Source organism: Mustela lutreola, chromosome 1 (assembly GCF_030435805.1).
Source record: "Mustela lutreola isolate mMusLut2 chromosome 1, mMusLut2.pri, whole genome shotgun sequence".
Taxonomy (NCBI): Eukaryota; Metazoa; Chordata; class Mammalia; order Carnivora; family Mustelidae; genus Mustela; species Mustela lutreola.
Window position 1 is genome coordinate 27,645,389 of NC_081290.1, and position 20,371 is coordinate 27,665,759.

Genomic DNA, 20,371 nt, shown 5'->3' on the forward strand with positions numbered 1-20,371 from the left:
TGCCTCTAATTTATACCTATTATTCTAGTAATGATCTTCAGTTATACAGAGTAAGTTGAATAATCCTTATTATACTCCTTCAAATATTTAAAAAATATTCTTTTCTGAAAGCTAAATATCCATAGATTAAATAAACCAAGACCAAATGTTTTTCATTAGACAGGATTTTCACACTTAGCATGAATCTCAATCCACTATCTTAGCTATGTGACTTTGAGATTAATTTCATTACCTGAAAAAAAGGGATAACATGACACGTTACAACACAGATGAACTCTGAAGACACAATACTTAATGAAATAAGCCAGAAAGAGAAGGTCAACTACTTGGTAATTTCACTTACATGAGGTACACAGAGTAGTCAAATTTATTGACACAGAAAGTAGAATGGTAGTTGCCAAGGGCTTGGGGCAAGAGGACAGGGGAATTGGGGAGTTACTGCTGAGTTTCGATGGGGAAGGATAAAAACTTCTAGAGGCAGATGGTGGTGATGCTTGCATAATAATCAGTGTAAATGCCATTGAATTATACACTTAAAATGGTTAAAATGGTAATTTTTTGTTTTGTATATGTTACTACAGTAAATAATGGAGATAATAACTTAAAATTGTGCAGATTAAATGGTCTGCCATGAATAAAATGCCTTACACAGTACTTTGTATAAGGAACATAATTAAACAATAGGGATTGTAATATATTTTACCAATCATGTGGCCCTTCTTGGCCAAATTCTATTTTTTAAGAAAGCAAGAACCTGCATTATCACATCTCTCAGCATCCCCAACATTGTGCTGTTCACACATAGGAGTTCTAAGTATTCTATTAATAAAAAAAATTTAAGTCACATTAGAATCACTGGAAAACTAAGGAAATAAAATGCTCATCTAGATGTGTGACTTCTTAATTCATTTAAAACACAACACACACATGAACCATGTTACTTTAAAGTAACATCTCCTTGGCAGAGAAGAGTCTAGAAAACAAACTTCAAGAAGTTAATCAGCAAATAACTGCCAAATTATTCAGATAAGTAGTGATAAGTATACAAGTCAAAATGCTTTATTTATCTAGACTTAGCAAATAAAATTACAGGTGAGTTCTAGCAATGGTCTCCCATGAGAAGCATACATAAAGCAAAGAGGCCATGTAATATAGATCATTCTTAGATATGAAGGACCATGAGTGAAAAACACAGCAAGTAAAAACCACATACTATCTATCTCTAAGTTAGGGAAGTTTATCAATAAAATTTATTGTTAAGTCAGTCTGAGTTTAATACGGCTTCATAAACTTAAGGGAAAATTGAATTAAAGTAAAATGGGGGCAACTGGGTGGCTCAGTTGGTTAAGAGGCTGCCTTCGGCTCGGTCATGATTCCAGGGTCCTGGGATCGAGCCCTGCTTTGGGCTCCCTGCTCAGCAGAAAGCCTGCTTCTCTCTCTCCCCCTCTCCCTGCCGCTCTGCTTACTTGTGCTCTCTCTCTAGCTCTCTGTCAAATAAACAAATAAAATATATATTTTTAAATGGATGTAACAGGATATGAAAGACTTACTTGATTTCTAATATCAAATTTTTGAGGGGGGGTGTGGAGGGGCAGACGGAGAGAAAGAATTTTAAGCAGGCTCCCCAGTCCGTGTAGAACCCCACATAAGGCTTGATCTCACAACCCTGAGAACATGACCTGAGCCAAAATCAAGAGTCAAACGCTTAACTGACTGAGCGATCCACGGGCCCCTCAAACCTTTTTAAGATGATGTAACCATTTGTCCTCACCAGTCTGAATATTAAACAGCTTAAAAACAAGAGAAATGACCACCCAATCTCAAAGTCCATTTCTAATTTCATTTTCTATGATTTTATGTTCTTTCTGCCGAAGTTCCTAGGAGCCCTGCAAAGAGCTTTCCTAACATCTCTATTTTCAATCTGTTGTCTCCACTACAGACACAGGGATCTATGTCAACAAGAAAAAGGGGAAAAATGACAAACTTCTAGATACTAACAACTAATGTTAACTAACAAATACTGATTAGGTAATGCAATCACTATGCAATATTAAACTCTCATCTAAAAAAGTGCGGCACAGTAGATGAATAAACAATCTAAAACTCATTTAGAAAGTATTTCATATACACTCCCCTTTTGCCCACATGTAAATTCCTTTTCAATTAGCCACAGTTCACAGTAAGGATGGAGAAAACAATCTTAAGAGACTTGAAGAGATGGACAAGTCAGTTCCTAACTCTCCTCCTCAATGATAAATTTTTTAAATAGCAAAGATTTTTATGTGTTATATGTACTTGTTCATTCTTTTATATGAAGCCCTTAAAAATTTCAAATAAAAACCATTTGTAAAATCTCCTTTCTTTGAAACCCAAGACTGCTTCTTTCCTCAGTAAGGTACAAGGTTCTAAGTAAATTTAATGAAGAAAATGTGGATTTATGGAACATTAGACTGAAATTACTGTTTTACAAAATGTGGGAGAGTACAAGGACATGGAATCAAAGCACAAAAACTCTAAAACCCAAATTGACTAGAAATGTTAAGTAACTATACATGTAAAAAGAGGGATGATATTACGAGTCAACAAGCCAAGGGATATCAATACTACTTAACACAAATTTCAATTCTAGTACAAAGAAAAGATGTAACAGTGATACGGAACCTCCTCAGGTATTTACATAACTGCTGAAAATTTGACCCTCCACAAAGCAGAAAACCTAAGAAATTTGTGATTTGTCTCAACAATTTAATTTCTCAAAAGGCTAGAAAAGAAACGAGAACTGGATCTATTCTGACCATCACCAATAAATTAACTGGGGATATAAAAATGATGAAAATACTTGAAGAAAGAACATTTCATTTTAGAGTTTATTACAGAATAAGCAGGGGGGTATAGCTCAGGGGTAGAGCATTTGACTGTAGAGTTTATCACAGAATAAAAAAAAATTCTAAACATAGATAAGCAAACCAATTTTTAGAAACTTTGATCTAAAAACATTCACAGCACATTTGATGATGCTAAGGAATTATTTTTAATGGGAGGGAGTGAAAGTGATATTGTGCTTATGTTTAAAAAAAAGTCCTTATTTTCTATTGTAATATTTAGTAAGTAGATGATATCTAGTTGGACTTTGCATCAATATAATCCAGGAAGTTGAGGTTTTGAATGGGACAGATAAAACAAGAATGGCATGAGTTGGTAAGCGCTCAAGAAGGGCAGTAAGTTGAGGTTCATTCTACTTTTCTGTATGTTTGAAATTTTCCAAAATAAAAAGTTTTTTTTTTTAAAGTTCAATGCAAAGATAAGCAAATCTGAAATTAATATAACAGTGATGACGATGGCAATGATGAAAGCTAACACATCTTTAACTTGTGCCAAGAACTGTTAACATTTTACATATGTTACATTAAATTCTGTATTACAATAATTCTCTCTGTTTTGGAGATAATGAAGATATCAAGCAAGAGAGTAAGTGGTTTGTCAGGGTCCCATGTAAGAAGGCTGGGAGCAGCGACTTCAACCCAGGCTACCTAGCTGAGTCAGAGCTTCCAGCTACTCGTTATCAGACTCCCAAGAGCTTCAAAGGCCAATTTAGCACAAAAATAATGAGTACAAAAAGAGGTCCTCATAGAAAGAAATAAAAATGTACATGGAGGTCAAGCTGTTAAAGACAAATGATCAAAAGACAAAACTGGGGGGACACATAATACCTGAAAGTAAGTAATAGTATAAATCTTAAAAATAACATAAAAAATACAGATAATTCGAATCAGGTAAAGATTGAAATTTTTTAAAATATAGAGTAAGACTAACTGGGTTCCAATCCAATCTCAGCCATATACCTGAATGACTAAGTAAATTACTTAATCTAAGCTTTAGTTTCCCCATCTTCAAAATGGAGGTTAATAATAACAGTCTGATCATATCTGATTATTTGGAAGATAAAATATGAAGTGGTTAGCATAGTATCTGTCACATGTTAATGCAATAAATAATTGTTAGCTATAATTAAAAATAAAAGAGCAATTAAAATCACATTGAAGGATGTCCACTTTCACCACTTGTACCCAACGTTATAGTGGATGTTCTAGCCAGGGCAATTAAGCAAGAAGATAATAAAAGAGGCACTCAGACTGGAAAGGTAATAATTACCTTTATTAGCAGATGACATGATCTTACATATTTAAAAATCTGAAGAAATACACACACAGAAACAACTAAAGCAGCTAATAAGTGACTTCAGCAAGGCTGCAGAATATAATGACATCAATAAACAAAAATCAACTATATTTCTACATGGTAGCAATGAACAACCAAAAAATGAAATTAAGAAAAATAATTCCGGGCACCTGGGTGGCTCCACTGGTTAAGCGACTGCCTTCAGCTCAGGTCATGATCCTGGAGTCCCAGGATCGAATCCCACATCAGGCTCCCTGCTTGGCAGGGAGTCTGTGTCTCCCTCTGACCTGTCCCCTCTCATGCTCTCTTTCTTTCTCTCTCATTCTCTCTCTCTTTCTCAAGTAAATAATCTTCTTTTTAAAAAAGGTTAAAAAAAAAGAAAAGAAAAAACAATTTCATTTACAATGACATCAAGAAAAATAATTAGGAATAAAATAATAAGATAAATGCAAAACTTATAACCTAAAAATTAATAAACATAGTTGAAAGAAACTAAAGCCTTAAGTGAATGGAAAGACATCCAACGTCCACAGATTCAAAGAATCCTTACTGTTAAGCTCTCAATATAGCCTGATGTAAAATTTTCCTGACTCAATACAATCTGTCAAAATTCCAGCTGCTTTTGCTGCAATTTACCAGTTGATCCTGAAGTTCATACAGAAATACAAGAGACCCTGAATACCCAAAACAATCTCAAGAAGGAACAAAACTGGAAGATTCACACTTTCCAACTTCAAAACTTACTAAAAACTTATAGCTATGACTGTTTACTACTGTCATAAGGGCAGTCAAAGATTAGTAAAATAGAACTGAAAGTTCAGGAATAAATCCATACATTCATGGACAACTGGTTTCAACAAGAGTACCAAGACAATTTAACGGGGAAAATCTTCGAAAGGTACAGTTACAAGATATATTCATGCAGAAAGAATGAAGTTGGACCCCTACCTCAACCTATACAAAAACTCGAAATGGATCAAAGCAAATGTTGGCAAGGACATGGAAAAACTAGAATCCTTTTCTAATGCTTGTTGGAATGTAAAATGGTGCAGCTGCTAAGGAAAACAATATGGTGGCTCCTTAAAAAGTTAAACACAGAATTACCATTTGATCCAGCAATTCCACTTCTGGGTATACACCCAAAAGAAGAGAAAGCACTTGAGGAGAAAGGACTTGAGGAGGTATTTGTACACTCATGTTCACAGCAACATTATTCATAACAGCCAAGAGGTAGAGATAATCCAAATGTCCACAGACAGGTGAATGGATAAAGAAAATGTGAGATATATATTTTATATATATACATACATATGTATATATATATACACATATATATGAAATTCAGTCCTAAAAAAGGAAACCGCATCATATGCTACAACATCAATGAAACTTGAGGACGTTATGTTAAGTGAAATAAACTAGTAACAGAAAGACAAATACTACATGATTCCACTTATGAAACATCTAATCTCATAGAAACAAAGTAAAACGGTGGCTGCCAGGAGCTGGGAGAAAGGGAGGCCAGGAGTTGCCGTTCTGTGGGTGTAGAGTTTCAGTCATGCAGGATGGAAGAATTCTGGGGTTCTGGGGATCTGTTGCACAACAATGTAAATGTGACTGACAGTAATGAACTAGATGCTTGGAAATTATTTGAAGGCTGACTTTTCTGGTTTTTTTTGTTTTGTTTTTTTGTTTTTGTTTTTTTTTACCATAAAATACAGAATATACATGTACATTCCATATTTAAATGTGAAAATCATATGCACCACACAGCTCAAGTTTGGGATAGAAAGATTTAAGTGTTGCTTTCTTCTGCCAATTGAGGATTATAAGATTTAATAAAGCTTTAGAGGGGTATCTAGGTGGTTCAGTCGTAAAGCATCTCCCTTAAGCTCAGGTCATGATCCAGGGTCATGGGATCAAGCCGCACATAGGGCTCCCTGCTCAGCAGGAGCCTGCTTCTCCCTCTCCCACTCCTCCTGCTTGTGCTCCCTCTCTCGCTGTCAAATAAATAAAATCTTTAATAAATAAATAAATAAATAAATAAATAAAACTTTAGGGACAACCACCCCCCAACCCAAAAGAAGGAAATTCTGAGATATTCTACAACATGAGTGAATCTTGAAGACATTGTGCTAAGTAAAATAAAACAGTTACAAAAGCAAAATATTGAATGAGTCCACATATATGAGTTACTTAGAGTAGTCACATTCACTAAGAAAGAATGGCTGTCAGAGGCTAGGGAGAGAAGGAGGGTTATTGTTTATCAGTATGGAATTCCAGTTTGGGAAAATGAAAAAGTTCTGAAGCTGGATGGTGTTGATGGCTGCACAATAATATAAGATGTACTTTAATGCCATTGAACTATACATTTAAAAATGGCTTAATGTGGCAAATTTGATACTATGTATATTTTACCACAATTTAAAAAATGCATCAAAGGGGTGCCTGGGTGGCTCAGTTGGTTAAGCATCTGCCTTTGGCTTGAGTTATGATCCCAAGGTCCTGGGACTGAGCCTGGCAATGGGCTCCCCACTGGACAGAAAGCCTGCTTCTCCCTCTGCCTCTACCTGCCATTCCCTCTGCTTGTGCACACTCACTGTCAAACAAAAATAAATAAATAAAATAAAAAATTAAAAAATTAAATGAAATAAAAATGGCTCAAAGACCTAAATATAAGAGCTAAAATTATAAACCTCTTAGAAGATAGGAATAAATCTTGTGATCTTGGATCAGGCACAGGTTTCTTAGACAGGACATCAAAAGCACAAGCAACAAAAGAATAAATACAACTTCATAATATTAAAAACTCTGTGCTTCAAAGGACTCCAGCAAGAAAAGTGAAAAAACAGGGACACCTGGGAAGCTCAATCAGTTAAGTGTCTGCCTTTGGCTCAGGTCATGATCCCAGGGGCCTAGGATCTACTTCTGGGTCAGACTCCTTCCTCATCAGGGAGCTGAGCTCTGCCTACCACTCCCCCTGCTGTGCACGCACTCGCTCGCTCGTGCGTGCTCTCTCTCTTTGACAAATAAAATCTTTTTTAAAAAGGGGGAAAAGTGGAAGGAAAAAAAACTGAATGAGAGAAAATATTCACAAATCATGCATTTCATAAGGGATTTGTATCCAGCATATATAAAGAACTCTTACAACTTATTATAAAGACAAATAACACATGGAAAATTGGTAAAATGGTTTGAGTAGATATTTCTACAATAGACAGACAAATGGCCAATAAAATAGCTGAAAAGATGCTCAACACCATTAGTCATCAGGGAAATGCAAATCAGAACCACAATGAGATACAAATAGAATGGCTATATAACAAAAAAGAAGACTATAAGAAATGCTGGAGAGAATGTGGCAAAACTGGAACCCCTGTGTATTGCTGATGGGAAATGGAAAACAGTCTGGAAGTTTCTCAAAAAGTTAAACATGGAGTTAACATATGACCTAGGAATTCCACTCCAAGGTACTCAAAAGATGAAAACATGTCCATATAAAAACTTGTAAATAAATGGTCACAGCAGCATTTTTCATAAAAACCAAAAGGTGGAATGAACCCAAATTCTCATCAACCAATGAATGGATAAACAAAATATGATAATATTATTTAGACATAAAAAGGAATGAAAAGGGGCACCTGGGACGCTCAGTTAGTTAAGTGTCTGCCTTTGGCTCAGGTCATGATCTTTGGGTCCTGGGATTGAGTCCTGGTCATCAGGAGTCTGCTTCTCCCACTCCCTCTGTACCTCCCCCACATTGTGCTATCTCAAATAATCTTTAAAAACCAAAAAACAAATGAAAAAAGGAAATCTTCTGACACATGCTACAACATGAACCTTGAAAACATGCTAATTGAAAGAAGCCAGACACACAATGCCACATATTACATAATTTCATTTATATAAAGTGACCAGAATAGGCAGTTCCATACACACAGAAAGTATATAAGTGGAGCCGGGGTGAGGGGGAAATGGGAAGTGACTGATAATGGGTCTGGTATTTTTTGTTTTGTTTTGTTTTAGCAGGGGGGCAGGGAGGCTACTAATCAAAATGTTCTGGAATCAGTGGTGACAGCTGCACCAGTGTGTAAATATACTAAAAAAAGCCACTAAATTACACACTCATAAGGGCAAGTTTTATTGCATGTCAATTACAATCAACAAATATTTATGAATAAAAAAGTATACTGAGGAACATTAGTATCAAAAGAGGGACAGGCCATATTATGGGAGCAAAATATGCAGTAAGACTAAATGACAAAGAGTGGGCAGAAATATTCTTTAGCTTCTGTATTTCTGTCAATACTTTGTTCAAATGGACAGCCCACATAAACATTCTTCAAAGGAAACTGAATTTCAAATAGGGCAAGATGATAGCTAAGTCAGAACATAAGGCAGAATAAAGCTTGAAATATGTTTAGGCCTACCGCCTCAAATAAGTAAAAGATTCAAAATTTTGTCACTGAATTATTGTCGACTCGAAATACGTCAACCTATAATACCATGTCAGGTTGAAGACACACTTTGCCAAAGAAGACATCCAGAAGGCTAACAGATAGGTGAAAAGAAGCTCAACATCACTCATCATCAGGAAAATACAAATCAAAACCACAAGCAGATACCACCTCATACCTGTCAGAACGGCTAGAATTAACGACATAGGAAACAGCAGATGTTGAGTATGTGGAGAAAGGAGAACCCTCTTACACTGTTGGTGGGGATGCAAACTGGTGCTGCCACTCTGGCAAACAATGCGGAGGTTCCTCAAAAAGTTAAAAATAGAACTACTGTACCACCAGCAACTGCATTACCAGGTATTTTCCCAAAGGATACAAAAATACAGATTTGGGGTAAATGCACCTTGATGTTTATTTAGCAGCAATGTCCACAATAGCTAATTTTGCATGTGTATATATACAATAGCTTATATTGCATATGTGTATATACACACACACACAATGGAATATTACTCAGCCATCAAAAAATGAAATCTTGCCATTTGCAATGATGTGGATGGAGCTAGAGTGTATTATGCTAAGTGAAATAAGTCAGAGAAAGACAAATACCATATAATTTCACTCATGGAATTTAAGAAACAAGACAGATGGATATAATGGGGAGAGGAAAACAAACCATGTAAGTCTCTTAACAGAAAACAGTTGGTGGAGGGAGGAAGGTGAGGGATAGACTAGATGGGTGATGGATGTTAAGGAGGCCACTTGTTATGATAAGCAGTGGGTATTTTATGTAAGTGATGCATCACTGAATTCTATTACTGAAACCAATATTGCACTGAATATTAACTAAAATTTAAATAAAAATTTAAAAATATAATAAGATAAAATAATACATCAGGGTCAAAAGTGTAGGTAAGAGGAAATATGATAATTTCTAAAGAGAAAAATAAGTAGGTCTAGAATTTCCAGACCAAACTTATTCCTTGCAAAATTCAAAACTGAATTAAACAAAATGTCTGTGAAGTTAAAAAAGGAAAAAGACAGGATTCACCATGAGAAAGTCAAACCAAATAAAATGCAGTTTCAATTTTGACAGTTACTTCATCGCAGGTAAGACCCTGTAAGCAGAGTGTAACTTAATTATAGCAAGCAATTTGGCAAAATCTTTCATAATATCCACGCTCTGTTGTTTAATCGTCTGCCTTCGGCTCAGGTCGTGATCCCAGGATTCTGAGATAGAGTCCCACATGGGTTTCTTGCTCAGTGGGGAGCCTGCTTCTCCCTCTGCCTGCTGTTCCTCTTGTCTCTGTGCACGTACATACTCACGCTCTGACAAATAAATCTTTATAAAAAATGGCATATGGACTTGATAATAAGTGGAACTAAGTTACTGAACAACCACAATGTGTGTTGATTAATAGATTGATGTTAATCTGGAGGGATTCTAATGGAGCTGCACATTTCAGAGCCCTCTGTCATTTTAACATTTTTATCAACAACCGGAATGAAGACCCAGCAGGTATGCCTACCAAATATGAAAATGACAAAAATATTAAATGCCTAAGTCAAGCCTATGAAATTAAATATAAAACCTAATTTAAATATAAATACATACACACACACACAAAAGCCTAAAGAATTCATTACACAAAAACAGGGTCAGGGAGACTTAGTTTAACTTATCTATAAAAGATACTGAGTGTAACTGACACTACTGGATCATATTAAACATAAGCAACAGAAACCAAAACTGTTAATGAAATATTTGGTTTCAAAATAACAGCATTTAGCTCAAGCAAGGTGTATCCACCACACCTGTCTAGTCAAACCAGCACATGGCTGGCTCAGCCATACCGTTCTATTCATTACGTATAGAACTCTTGATTGATTCATTCATTCATTCATTCATTCATTCATTCATTCCATATAGAACTCTTGATCTAGGGGTTCTGAATTCAAGCCCCAGGATAGGTGTAGGGATTAAAATCTTAAAAAAAAAAAAAATGCTGAGTACAGTTCTGAGTACCATGTTTAATGACAATGAGCAACTAGAATTCACTGCAAAAAGTGATCATGGTTAAAGGATCAGAAAATTATATAATCTAGGAATGACGAAATTAACTGGCACTGTTTTAGTCTGCAGAAGAGAACAGAATGCTGTGTGTCTGTGTGTGTGTATGCGCGTGTGTGCAGTGGATAGAAGACGTCAACAGGATCACACAGCAGTCTTGAAATATCTTAAGAGGCCATTCATATGGAAAAAGCAAAATACAGGGAGAACAGTATGGGCTTTGACGTCGTAAGTCCTGGATTCAAATCCTAAAGCCATCATTTATCGTGTGTTATTTGAAGCTTAGAAAGATTATGTGTCCTTACCTAAAAAAGAATACTTAATTCACAAGTAGATGAAAATTAAATGTAAATGTTTATAAGCTACCAGGGACAGCCTAATACACTGTGATGTACAATGATGTTAATTGCTTTCTCTGACTCTTCCGAATTGTTCTAGAACAGTGCTTTCCAAACTGATACACAACCCATTAATGGGTCACAAAATCAGCTTAGTGGGTTGTAACCAGCCTTTTTTTCTAAAGAAACAGAACAGAAAATATTAGAGCTTACCACATATACTACAAGCAACTACAGTTTTGTGATACATTTAATTCAATTATTCATATACATGCATAATAGGCTATGATGTAAACTGTATTTGTTTATCATGAAGGTGAGTCCAAAAAAAGTCACAAAAAGGCTATGAAAGCCATTGCTCTGAAGCACTGTTAGTTCTAAGTGTGTTCCATAAGAATTAGTTCCTTGGGAGCTCAAAAAGAGTTTACCACTTAGATATTTACTATATTCACTCAGACATTTACAATTAGCATATCAAACAAGTCCAGGATTAAATTAAATGTTTATTTTTGTTAAACCTTATTTTTCCCCACATACATGTAACCTCAGGCCCACCGTTCTTTTTTCACACAGTATCTATTAACATCTTCAGAACTAGCATTTTATACTACACACTTGGGGAAAAACATTACTCTAGATGAAAAAGAGGGTACAACGGGTGTAAGTCACAGAAAGTAGATTTTTAGTGCGCTAAGAAAAAAATCTTGATTCTTTGAAATCCCCTCTAACACCCACCCATTCCCATTTGTACTCCAAAAACATACTCTAAAGCACTTTAAATGATTTATAAAACTTTCAATTCACACAATTCTTTTCAGAAAAAGGATCGGATCAAGATACATAGCCAGGATCAAAGCAATAAGCAGGGGGCGCCTGGGTGGCTCAGTGGGTTAAGCCTCTGCCTTCGGCTCAGGTCATGATCCCAGGGGCCTGGGATCGAGTCCCGCATTGGGCTCTCTGCTCAGCAGGGAGCCTGCTTCTCCTCATCTCTCTCTCTGTCTCTCTGCCTATTTGTGATCTCTCTCTCTGTCAAATAAATAAATAAAATTTAAAAAAAAAAAAAAAAAAAGCAATAAGCAGGAACCACCCAGTGAAAAGAAAACTCTGGCATAGGATTCAAGAGTTGCTTTACCTGAATGAACTCTGCTCAAATGCCAAAGCAGCAAAATAGGTATTCAGCTTCCCCAAGTGGAGTCAATGTGTTCTAATAATACATAATCTAAAATGGGCTCATGAGTGCAGCTAATCCTCATTATTAAGAGCATCATTATCATCATCACTTGGAAGAGGCACGTGATGATACTGAAATGATTCTGGCTTCTTATAAAGTGTACACACACCCAGGATTCTTTTGGGAAGACGTGATCTCACACTAATATGAAAAACTGTCACTACCACAGACAGTTCTAATAATATTTCGTATTACTTGGAAATAAAATAACAGCTTGATATCATACATTCGAGTACCTCTGTAATTCAAACCTTCCTAATTGGGAGTTACAGACATCTGACTCTGCTCTAGCAGTTGTCAGAGCATAAAAGGCCTCCCCACTCTTTCCCCACCTCCAGGCTCTAAAGTCGCTTCTCCTAAAGGTTTGCCTCAGCTACTTTGAACCATTTTCTCTCCAAATTCTGAGAGCTCTCAGTACTTTTGTTCCCTCACTTTTTTTTTTTTTTTTTTGCAATTCACTGTGTATCTCCTAGCATATTTAATTGCAAAGAACTTGGCTCCCAAGACTGTAACTGCCTTAATGAACAGGGATCAAAATGTTATGAATCTTTAGACTTTCCCACAAGATCTCGTAAGAGCTTACTGAAAATTTCATGATTTAAGTAACTAGGCTTAAGAGTAATTGCAGTTTGTTTTGGAGAGTTTACTATGTGCCAGACCCAGTGCTAAAAGCATACGTGCATTATCTCACGTAATCTTCATAACTCCACAGAGATAAGAACTATTATTTTCCCCATCAAACAGGGGAAGAAAGTGAAGCTCAGAGTAACTTGCCCAAGGTCATACAGATAGTGTGGCAGAGCCAGGGCCTGAAAGCTCTTAACTATCTCAGTAACTGTAAAGTTGCACCTCTGAAATATTAGAGTCCATGAAGAATTTCCACTTCACTGGCTTAAAAGTTTCAATTTCAACAAAGAGTTGACACATGTTTAGCTACCAATCAAAACTTTAAAAAGGATAAATTAAGACAGTTTCTCCTAGACATCTTTATGGGGTTGCAATAAAATGAGGGAGAATGCCTCCCATGACCTTTCTATTTATGTAAGTGATATTACGGTATAGGTCAAAGCTCTATCAAGAAGTATAGCTTATGACAATACAGCTTTGATATGTATTTTTAAATAGGGCTCCTTTTCTCTGCCCCTAGGGTGACACGGAAATTAAGGGTGGATGGGGTAACTGTCACTTCACAGCTCCATAAAATGACAGACCCGATTCTTGTTTAAAAAATACGAGCCAGGCTCTTGTTCCACCCTGACTTTTCACACAAAGCAGTACCATCCTCTGTCCTCTTCACACAAAGCAAGCTTTACCCCACTACCCAAAGGGGAGTGCTGATTCACACAGTCTCCCCACCGCGGCCAGAATGTACCCATCGCCCCCTGGTCCAAACCACGGACCACCGCACCAGACCACTCTGTTCTGCTCCCCGCACCCGGCGATCCCTCATCACGCAGACCCCTCCCCAACACCCAAAATGCACAGGGCACCTTCCTCCAGTATTTCACACAAAGCAAGATCCTTCCCTTACAAAGCACTTTCCCATCGCCGACTCCTCCCCCAGCGAGCAGCCCTTGCTTCCCAGGCTGTGCCAAACCACAGACCCCAACGGGGTCTAAAACCCAGAGGGTCCACAACAACCGAGAGGAAAACTAGCGACAAACCCCGTTCGTTGCTCTAGCACGCCTCGAACCCCCAACTCCAGTTGACCTTTCCGCAGCCAAAGCAAAAACAAACAAACAAACAAACCCCACCAGCGCCCGTCAAGAGAGCGGGTCTGGCTACACAAAGCGAGGTGTCTTCCCAGGGGTACCCTCGGAAGACGCTCTCCGCCCCCGGCCCGGTCCCCGCCCAGCCCCGGCCCGGCCCGGCGGCCCGCGCTCACCAGCTCTCCTCCTCCTCCTCCCAGCCTGACAGGCGCTCCAGCTCCTCGGGCCGCAGCGGCTCCACCTCGTCCAGCAAGCCGCCCTCGCCCGCGGCCAGCAAGGAGGTGGCGTCCCGCAGCTCCTCGCTACTCGTCCGCCTCGGGCCCGACCCGACCCCGCTCCCGGACTTGGCGTTGAGGCCCAAGGGGAAGCCCCGCGGGGACGCCGCGCCGGACGAGGGAGTGGACGAACCAGCCCGAACCGGACTGCCGGGCCCCAGGGAGCCGACGCCCTGCACGGCCCCCGAGCGGCTCCTCAGCTGTTCGTTCTGCTTCTCCAGCTTCTTCACCAGCTCCTGCAGCTTCCGCACCTCCTGGTCCGCGTTCACGTTGGAGTTAACGTCCTCCATCCCGGCCCCGCCGCCGGTGCCGCCTGCCACCCGCTCGGACTCACAGCGACAGGGAGAGGGCCAGGGGAAAGAGGCGTCGTCGCCGTCGCCGTCGCCGCCGCCGCCGCCGCCGCCGCCGCCGCTCACTCTAGCCGAGGCGCCGGCATACAGCAGGGCCAGGCCCCACCGCCAGGGTCCCCCCAGCTCGGGTTCCGAAGCGCCGCTGGCCCCAGCCGAGCCGCCTCATCTGCGCCGGCTCCAGGATTGGGGGAGGCGGCGCCAATATCCGGCCTCGGCCGCCATCTTCCCTCCGTCCCTCCGCCCCCCGCAGCCCGGCCCCGTCGGTGACCTCAGAGCGTCGTGGGTGGACGCGGCCGGCGGCGGGCGCTGAGAGGACCGAGCACTGAGCTCGCGGAGGGGCGGGGCCGCGGGCGAAGGCGGTGGGCGGGTCCTCGGCCGGAAGGGGCGTGTCCGGAGCGCCGCGGAGGTGGGAGCCTGGAGCGCCGCGGAGGTGGGAGCCTACCCCGCCGGCTGGGAAGAGCAATTCCGGCCGCAGGCGGGGCGCCGCGGGGCAGATAGGCTCGCCGGGGCGGGAGAGGAGTTAGGGCTTGGCTGCGAGTGGGACTAAGATCGCAAACTATTGGTTTTGGAGAGTGGGGCGTGTGATGTGTTCTCCACCTCCAAACACCAGCGTGTCGGATCAGCGCCCTATCCCGTCCCCTAACCCGGCTGGTTCTCTGGTGGGCGCTTAGCCGGACCCCTTGGAGAGAGAGTTTATTTTGTCCGTTTGTTCAGCAAATATCATTCGACGCCTGCTTGAAATAGGATATTGTCAGGGCTGGCAGGAGCCTAAGGGACTGTCAGTGACCTGTTTCCTCCTTTGGAAATGAGAAAACAGGATCCCAAATGGTTGAGAGGTCTAAGGTCAAAATAATAACCAGAAGTTGTTGAGTGCGTACTATGGGCCAGACACTAGGCTAAGTATTTTTTTAAAGTAGGGTCCACACCCAGCGTGGAGCCCAAAGCCCAGGGGAACTCACCAGAGATCAAGACCTGAGCCCAGATGTAGCGTTGGCCGCTTAACGGATTGAGCCCCCCAGGAGCCGCTGTGCTAAACATTTTAAAAGCATCTCGTCATTAAAACAGTTTTTTCCGACTTAAAAGTTTACTGCACACTGGCTTGGAAGCGGGGGATAGAAAACCGCTCCTCAACTTTGTTAACTGATGTGTAATCTGCTCTTTGGATCGTTTCCTTGGTAAAAACTTTTTCATGGTGTGTTTTGACTTTTTAAAAAGTGTATTAAGAGATCTTAATAAATAAACATCAAAAGAAAATAAACTTAATAAACAAAAACACTGATGAATCCTAAGGGATGTATGAATGTAAAAATCTTGAGTTCAGTTGCACCTGTTTATAATGTGTACCACCAACAGCAAAACAAACCAAAACCACTTAAAAATTTTTTTAAATCACACTATTTTTCAGATGTCAGCTGTGAACTGCTTGCCTTATGTTTACAGCTTTCCTCTAATTGCCTCCTCCACCCTTAGCTAATAATAATCCAGTCCTGTTACACCTGGGTGCGGACGAATATGCCTGAGCTTACTTCTACCTTTTAGCCTCTCTGTGCTGTATTTTCCTTATCTAGAATATTCTACCTGCCAAATCTGGTTCCTTTTCTTAAAACCCATGCTCACATATCTAGGAAAACTTTTCCTGACAATTCCACACAATTTAGCTGTTCCGTTTATTCTAGCATTACCTGATCAATAGTTTTAATTTTTTTTTTTTGCTTCTTTTTTGTTTTTGCCTGTTTACTTGGTGAAAGGAACCATTTATTTATTTATTTATTTATTTATTTATTTAATGTCTAGTGTGTGACACTAGACAGACGTTCAATATCTGATTTGTTGAAAGTTGAGAAGAATGCAAATTCTGACAGGTCAAGATCTAGATGTTTATTCACAGCAAAAAAAAAAAGCATTGAGCATTTTTTTTAAAGATTTTATTTATTTATTTGACAGACTGAGTATTTTCTTTTCTTTTCTTTTTTAAGATTTTATTTATTTATTTGACAGAGAGAGACCAGCAGTGGACAGAGAGGCAGGCAGGGAGAGAGAGAGAGTGAAGCAGGCTCCTGGGAGCAGAGAGCCAGATATGGAGCTCGATCCCAGGACCCCGAGATCATGACCTGAGCTGAAGGCAGAGGCCTTAACCCACTGAGCCACCCAGGTGCCCCAAGCATTGAGAATTTTCAAAGTTTGCTGACTACTTATAAATAAGTGCTTCCTTAGGTATGTATACCTAATCAAAAGATGTCTTTGGTAACACAGTAATTGTGAATTAATATGTCTTATCTATATAGTGCACGTCTGAATATCACTCTGTCTATGATACATTTGAACTAGTTGCCAAAGGGTTCAATATCATGACTGCTTCAATGTAGCACTTTCCACTTGCATTTAACAGTTTGTGAAATAGTTTCCAACTAGCCAGGTTCTGTAATGAGAACATTTCAAATATATTCCTTGAAAAGACTAGTTCGTATGGCATTATGAAGTTAAACACTAAATTATGAATATTATCAATATTATCGATATGAATATGACAATATGAAATTAAACGCAAGAAGAGGTTGCTGTGACAAGGAGCAATGAATGGAGAATCAGAAGACCCGGTGGCAGATTCTAGCTATTACACCAATGTGGTATTTGACCTTGATCTCTGATCCTTAAGCAAGTCACATTGGCTGTATATTCAAAATACATCTGAATACTTCCTGGCACCTCCATGGGTACAGCTGTCATTCCAGTTCCCGTCTTTTCTTGTCTTGCTTACCATGGTACTCTCCTAATGGGCTGTTCTGCTTTGCTGCTTACAATCTGTGAGGCATAGAGCAACCAGATGATCCTGTGTTTGTTCGCATCAGGTCACTCCCCTGCTAGGAACCTGAACTTGCTTCTCAACATACTTAAACTACCAAGTCCTATTCTTGGCTATAAGACTGGAGATTTGGCAGCTTGTGCAAGTGTCTCATGGACTACCGATCCCTCTTCCCTGCCATCACCCCACTCCAGCCATACTGGCCTTTTTGATGTTTTTTAAACATGCCAAACATGTTTTTACTCTAGGAACTCTGTACTTGCTAAACCTTCTATCTAGGATCCATTCTTCCTTCACATTGTCACATTACTGACTCTCCATTCAGGTGTCAGCTCCTGTCTCACCAACTAAGTTCACTATCCCCATTGTTATGACCCTCAGAGCAATGCTGTCATTCCCCCGGAGCTCTTAGCTTGTTTCATTTTTCCTCTGACACCTCGTCTATCTCTTCCTTTGTTTGTTGCCAAACTCTCCCCACTAGAATATGAACTATGGGAAAACAGGGTTCACTGCAGTATTCCTGGTGCCCTTATATATTGCAGATGTTCAAGAAATGTTGAATAAATGATGCCTATAGGTTAGGCGAAGCCTCCTAACAGATAATTTCAGATAAATGTGTTTGTTATGTCTCAAATCATTAAAGTGGAAATTTCTAATAATGTTGAATGGTTAGTTTTTAAAAATTATGTATTTCCCTTCCAAAGAGCAACATGTCACACTCTATATGTCATCCTCAAAACTAGGTCATTCCCCACTTCCTGAGTGCCAACAGCCCTTAAGAATTGCTGAGGAGAGAAAGTCTCAGGTTCTCACTTAAAAGTATGAGGACAAGAATATTTCCATTCTGTCCTAAATGTTGCCCGCATCCTTCTCTTTCAGGTTAGCTACAATACTGTCTTCTCTAATGACTTAGAAGTGTTAGAGCATGTTTTTAAAAAGTCACTGTAAAAGTGGCTCTTACGGAAATATGAGAAGGTAAGCTGGTAGCTGTCTGCGGTGTGCATCACAGGTGTCTCAACCAGATTTTTCAGGTGTTGTCTTTTACGATAGATAAGCTTGCTTTGTTCCTGGATGAAGGAGTTGCTTTGCTTCTCAGCAGGTGTGGCCGTTTCCATAACTTGCTCCTACTTGCGTATTAGCTCCTGCCAAAGCTCTTGCCCAAGTGGAAAATATTACAAACCACTGAAAGTATTTAGAAGGTAAAACTATTACTCAGTGGCTTAAAGGTATTCAGTGGTTCTAAAATCCTAAATCAAGATGGGTGTGTGTGAGTGTGTGTGTGTAACTGAGCACATGCCCAAAAGTTGTTTAGAAAACATAAGGCGGGGGAAAAAAAATAAGGTATTAAAAAAAAGGGCACCTAGGTGGTTCAGTTTGTTGAGCATCTCCCTTCAGCTCAGGTTATGATCCTGGGGTCCTAGGATCAAGACCCATATCAGGCTCCCTGCTCAGCAGGGAGTCTGCTTCTCCCTCTCCCTTTTCCCCTCACCCTGCTCATGCTCTCTCTCAAATCAATAAAATCTTTTTGTTTTAAGATTTTATTTATTTATTTGACAGAGAGACACAGTCAGAGAGGAAACACAAGCAGGGGGACTGGGAGAAGGAGAAGTAGGCCTCCCGCAGAGCAGGGAGCCCAGTGTGGGGCTCGATCCCAGAACTCTGGGATCATGACCGGAGCCCAAGGCAGATGCATAACGACTGAGCTACCCAGGAGCCCCTCAAATCAATAAAATCTTAAAAAAAAAAAAAAAAAAAAGAGGGCGCCTGGGTGGCTCAGTTGCTTGAGTGACTGCCTTCGGCTCAGGTCCTGGAGTCCCGTAATCGAGTCCCACATTGGGCTCTCGGCTCCATGGGGAGTCTGCTTCTCCCTTTGACCTCCTCCCTTCTCATACTCTCTCTCTCTTTCTCTTTCAAATAAATGGATAAAACCTTTTTTAAAAAAGATATTATAAACTGCAAGGTGCTTACAGAAGTATTTGCATTTGTTTACAACATGCTCAATTTTGTTGAAGAAATCTTTATTATCCGACACATCTATTTTCTCATCACACGGACCCACCAGGCTGGTCATTTCCCCTGTGTCCTTGCTCACCTGTTCTTCAGGTGTACCTCCTCAGGTCTGTCAAGGGCCCTCTTCTTCAGTGTCTTGCCACATGCAATTTTAAGAAGGAATCTCAGGAACTTCAAAGGCTGGGTTTGTATGAGATTCTGAATTGAAACCCTGCAGGCAAAAAGAAGAGGGACCCAAGTTTTGGACCTTAGAATTTTTCTAGTCAGCACTGATCAGATCTTACCATTACGGGATGCCTCAAAGGTGGCCATAATGGCAGGCATCACTTCCTTCTGGAAGGTCCTCTGGCCAAAGGGTGGCCCCCTAGCACACTATATTGATATAGGGGTAAGGATGTTCCTGAGTAGGGCAGATGTGAACATATTCTTAAACTCTTAAGAGGATGCTATCTTAGCCCTGAAGGAAACAATACCCTATCTCGCACTTTTTTTTCTGTGGTAGCAAGTGAGGTGATAAGATTGCTAAATAACGTAATTTCCTGTTAAGTAGTGTATCAGCAGCAGTGAACAGTTGGAAAAGTGGGATTTGAACTACTTCTGAGTATCCATGATCTAAAAAACCTACCATTTAAGGAAAGGAGAAAATTTATTAAGAATCATCCAAATCGGGCGCCTGGGTGGCTCAGTGGGTTAAGCCGCTGCCTTCGGCTCAGGTCATGATCTCAGGGTCCTGGGATCGAGTCCCGCATCGGGCTCTCTTCTCAGCAGGGAGCCTGCTTCCTCCTCTCTCTCTCTCTACCTTCCTCTCTGCCTGCTTGTAATCTCTCTCTGTCAAATAAATAAATAAAATCTTTAAAAAAAAAAAAAAAGAATCATCCAAATCCCCAAGTTGACAATACAAGTCCCAGTAATCTGATCTGAGATCTAAAATATATATTCTGAGCA

General features: G+C 40.1%; 1 protein-coding gene across 2 annotated transcripts in view; it reads right to left on the reverse strand.

Annotated features, from left to right (window-relative positions):
* The window catches only part of SLAIN2 (SLAIN motif family member 2), an 89,236-nt gene extending 74,586 nt beyond the window's left edge, over window positions 1-14,650 (reverse strand). For both annotated transcript variants that reach the window (XM_059161914.1, XM_059161906.1), the window contains exon 1: window positions 14,165-14,650. In XM_059161914.1, the coding sequence (XP_059017897.1) occupies window positions 14,165-14,553 (389 nt within the window). In that variant the 5' untranslated portion in view covers window positions 14,554-14,650. The remainder of the gene's footprint in view (window positions 1-14,164) is intronic.
* Window positions 14,651-20,371: the final 5,721 nt, after the last annotated feature.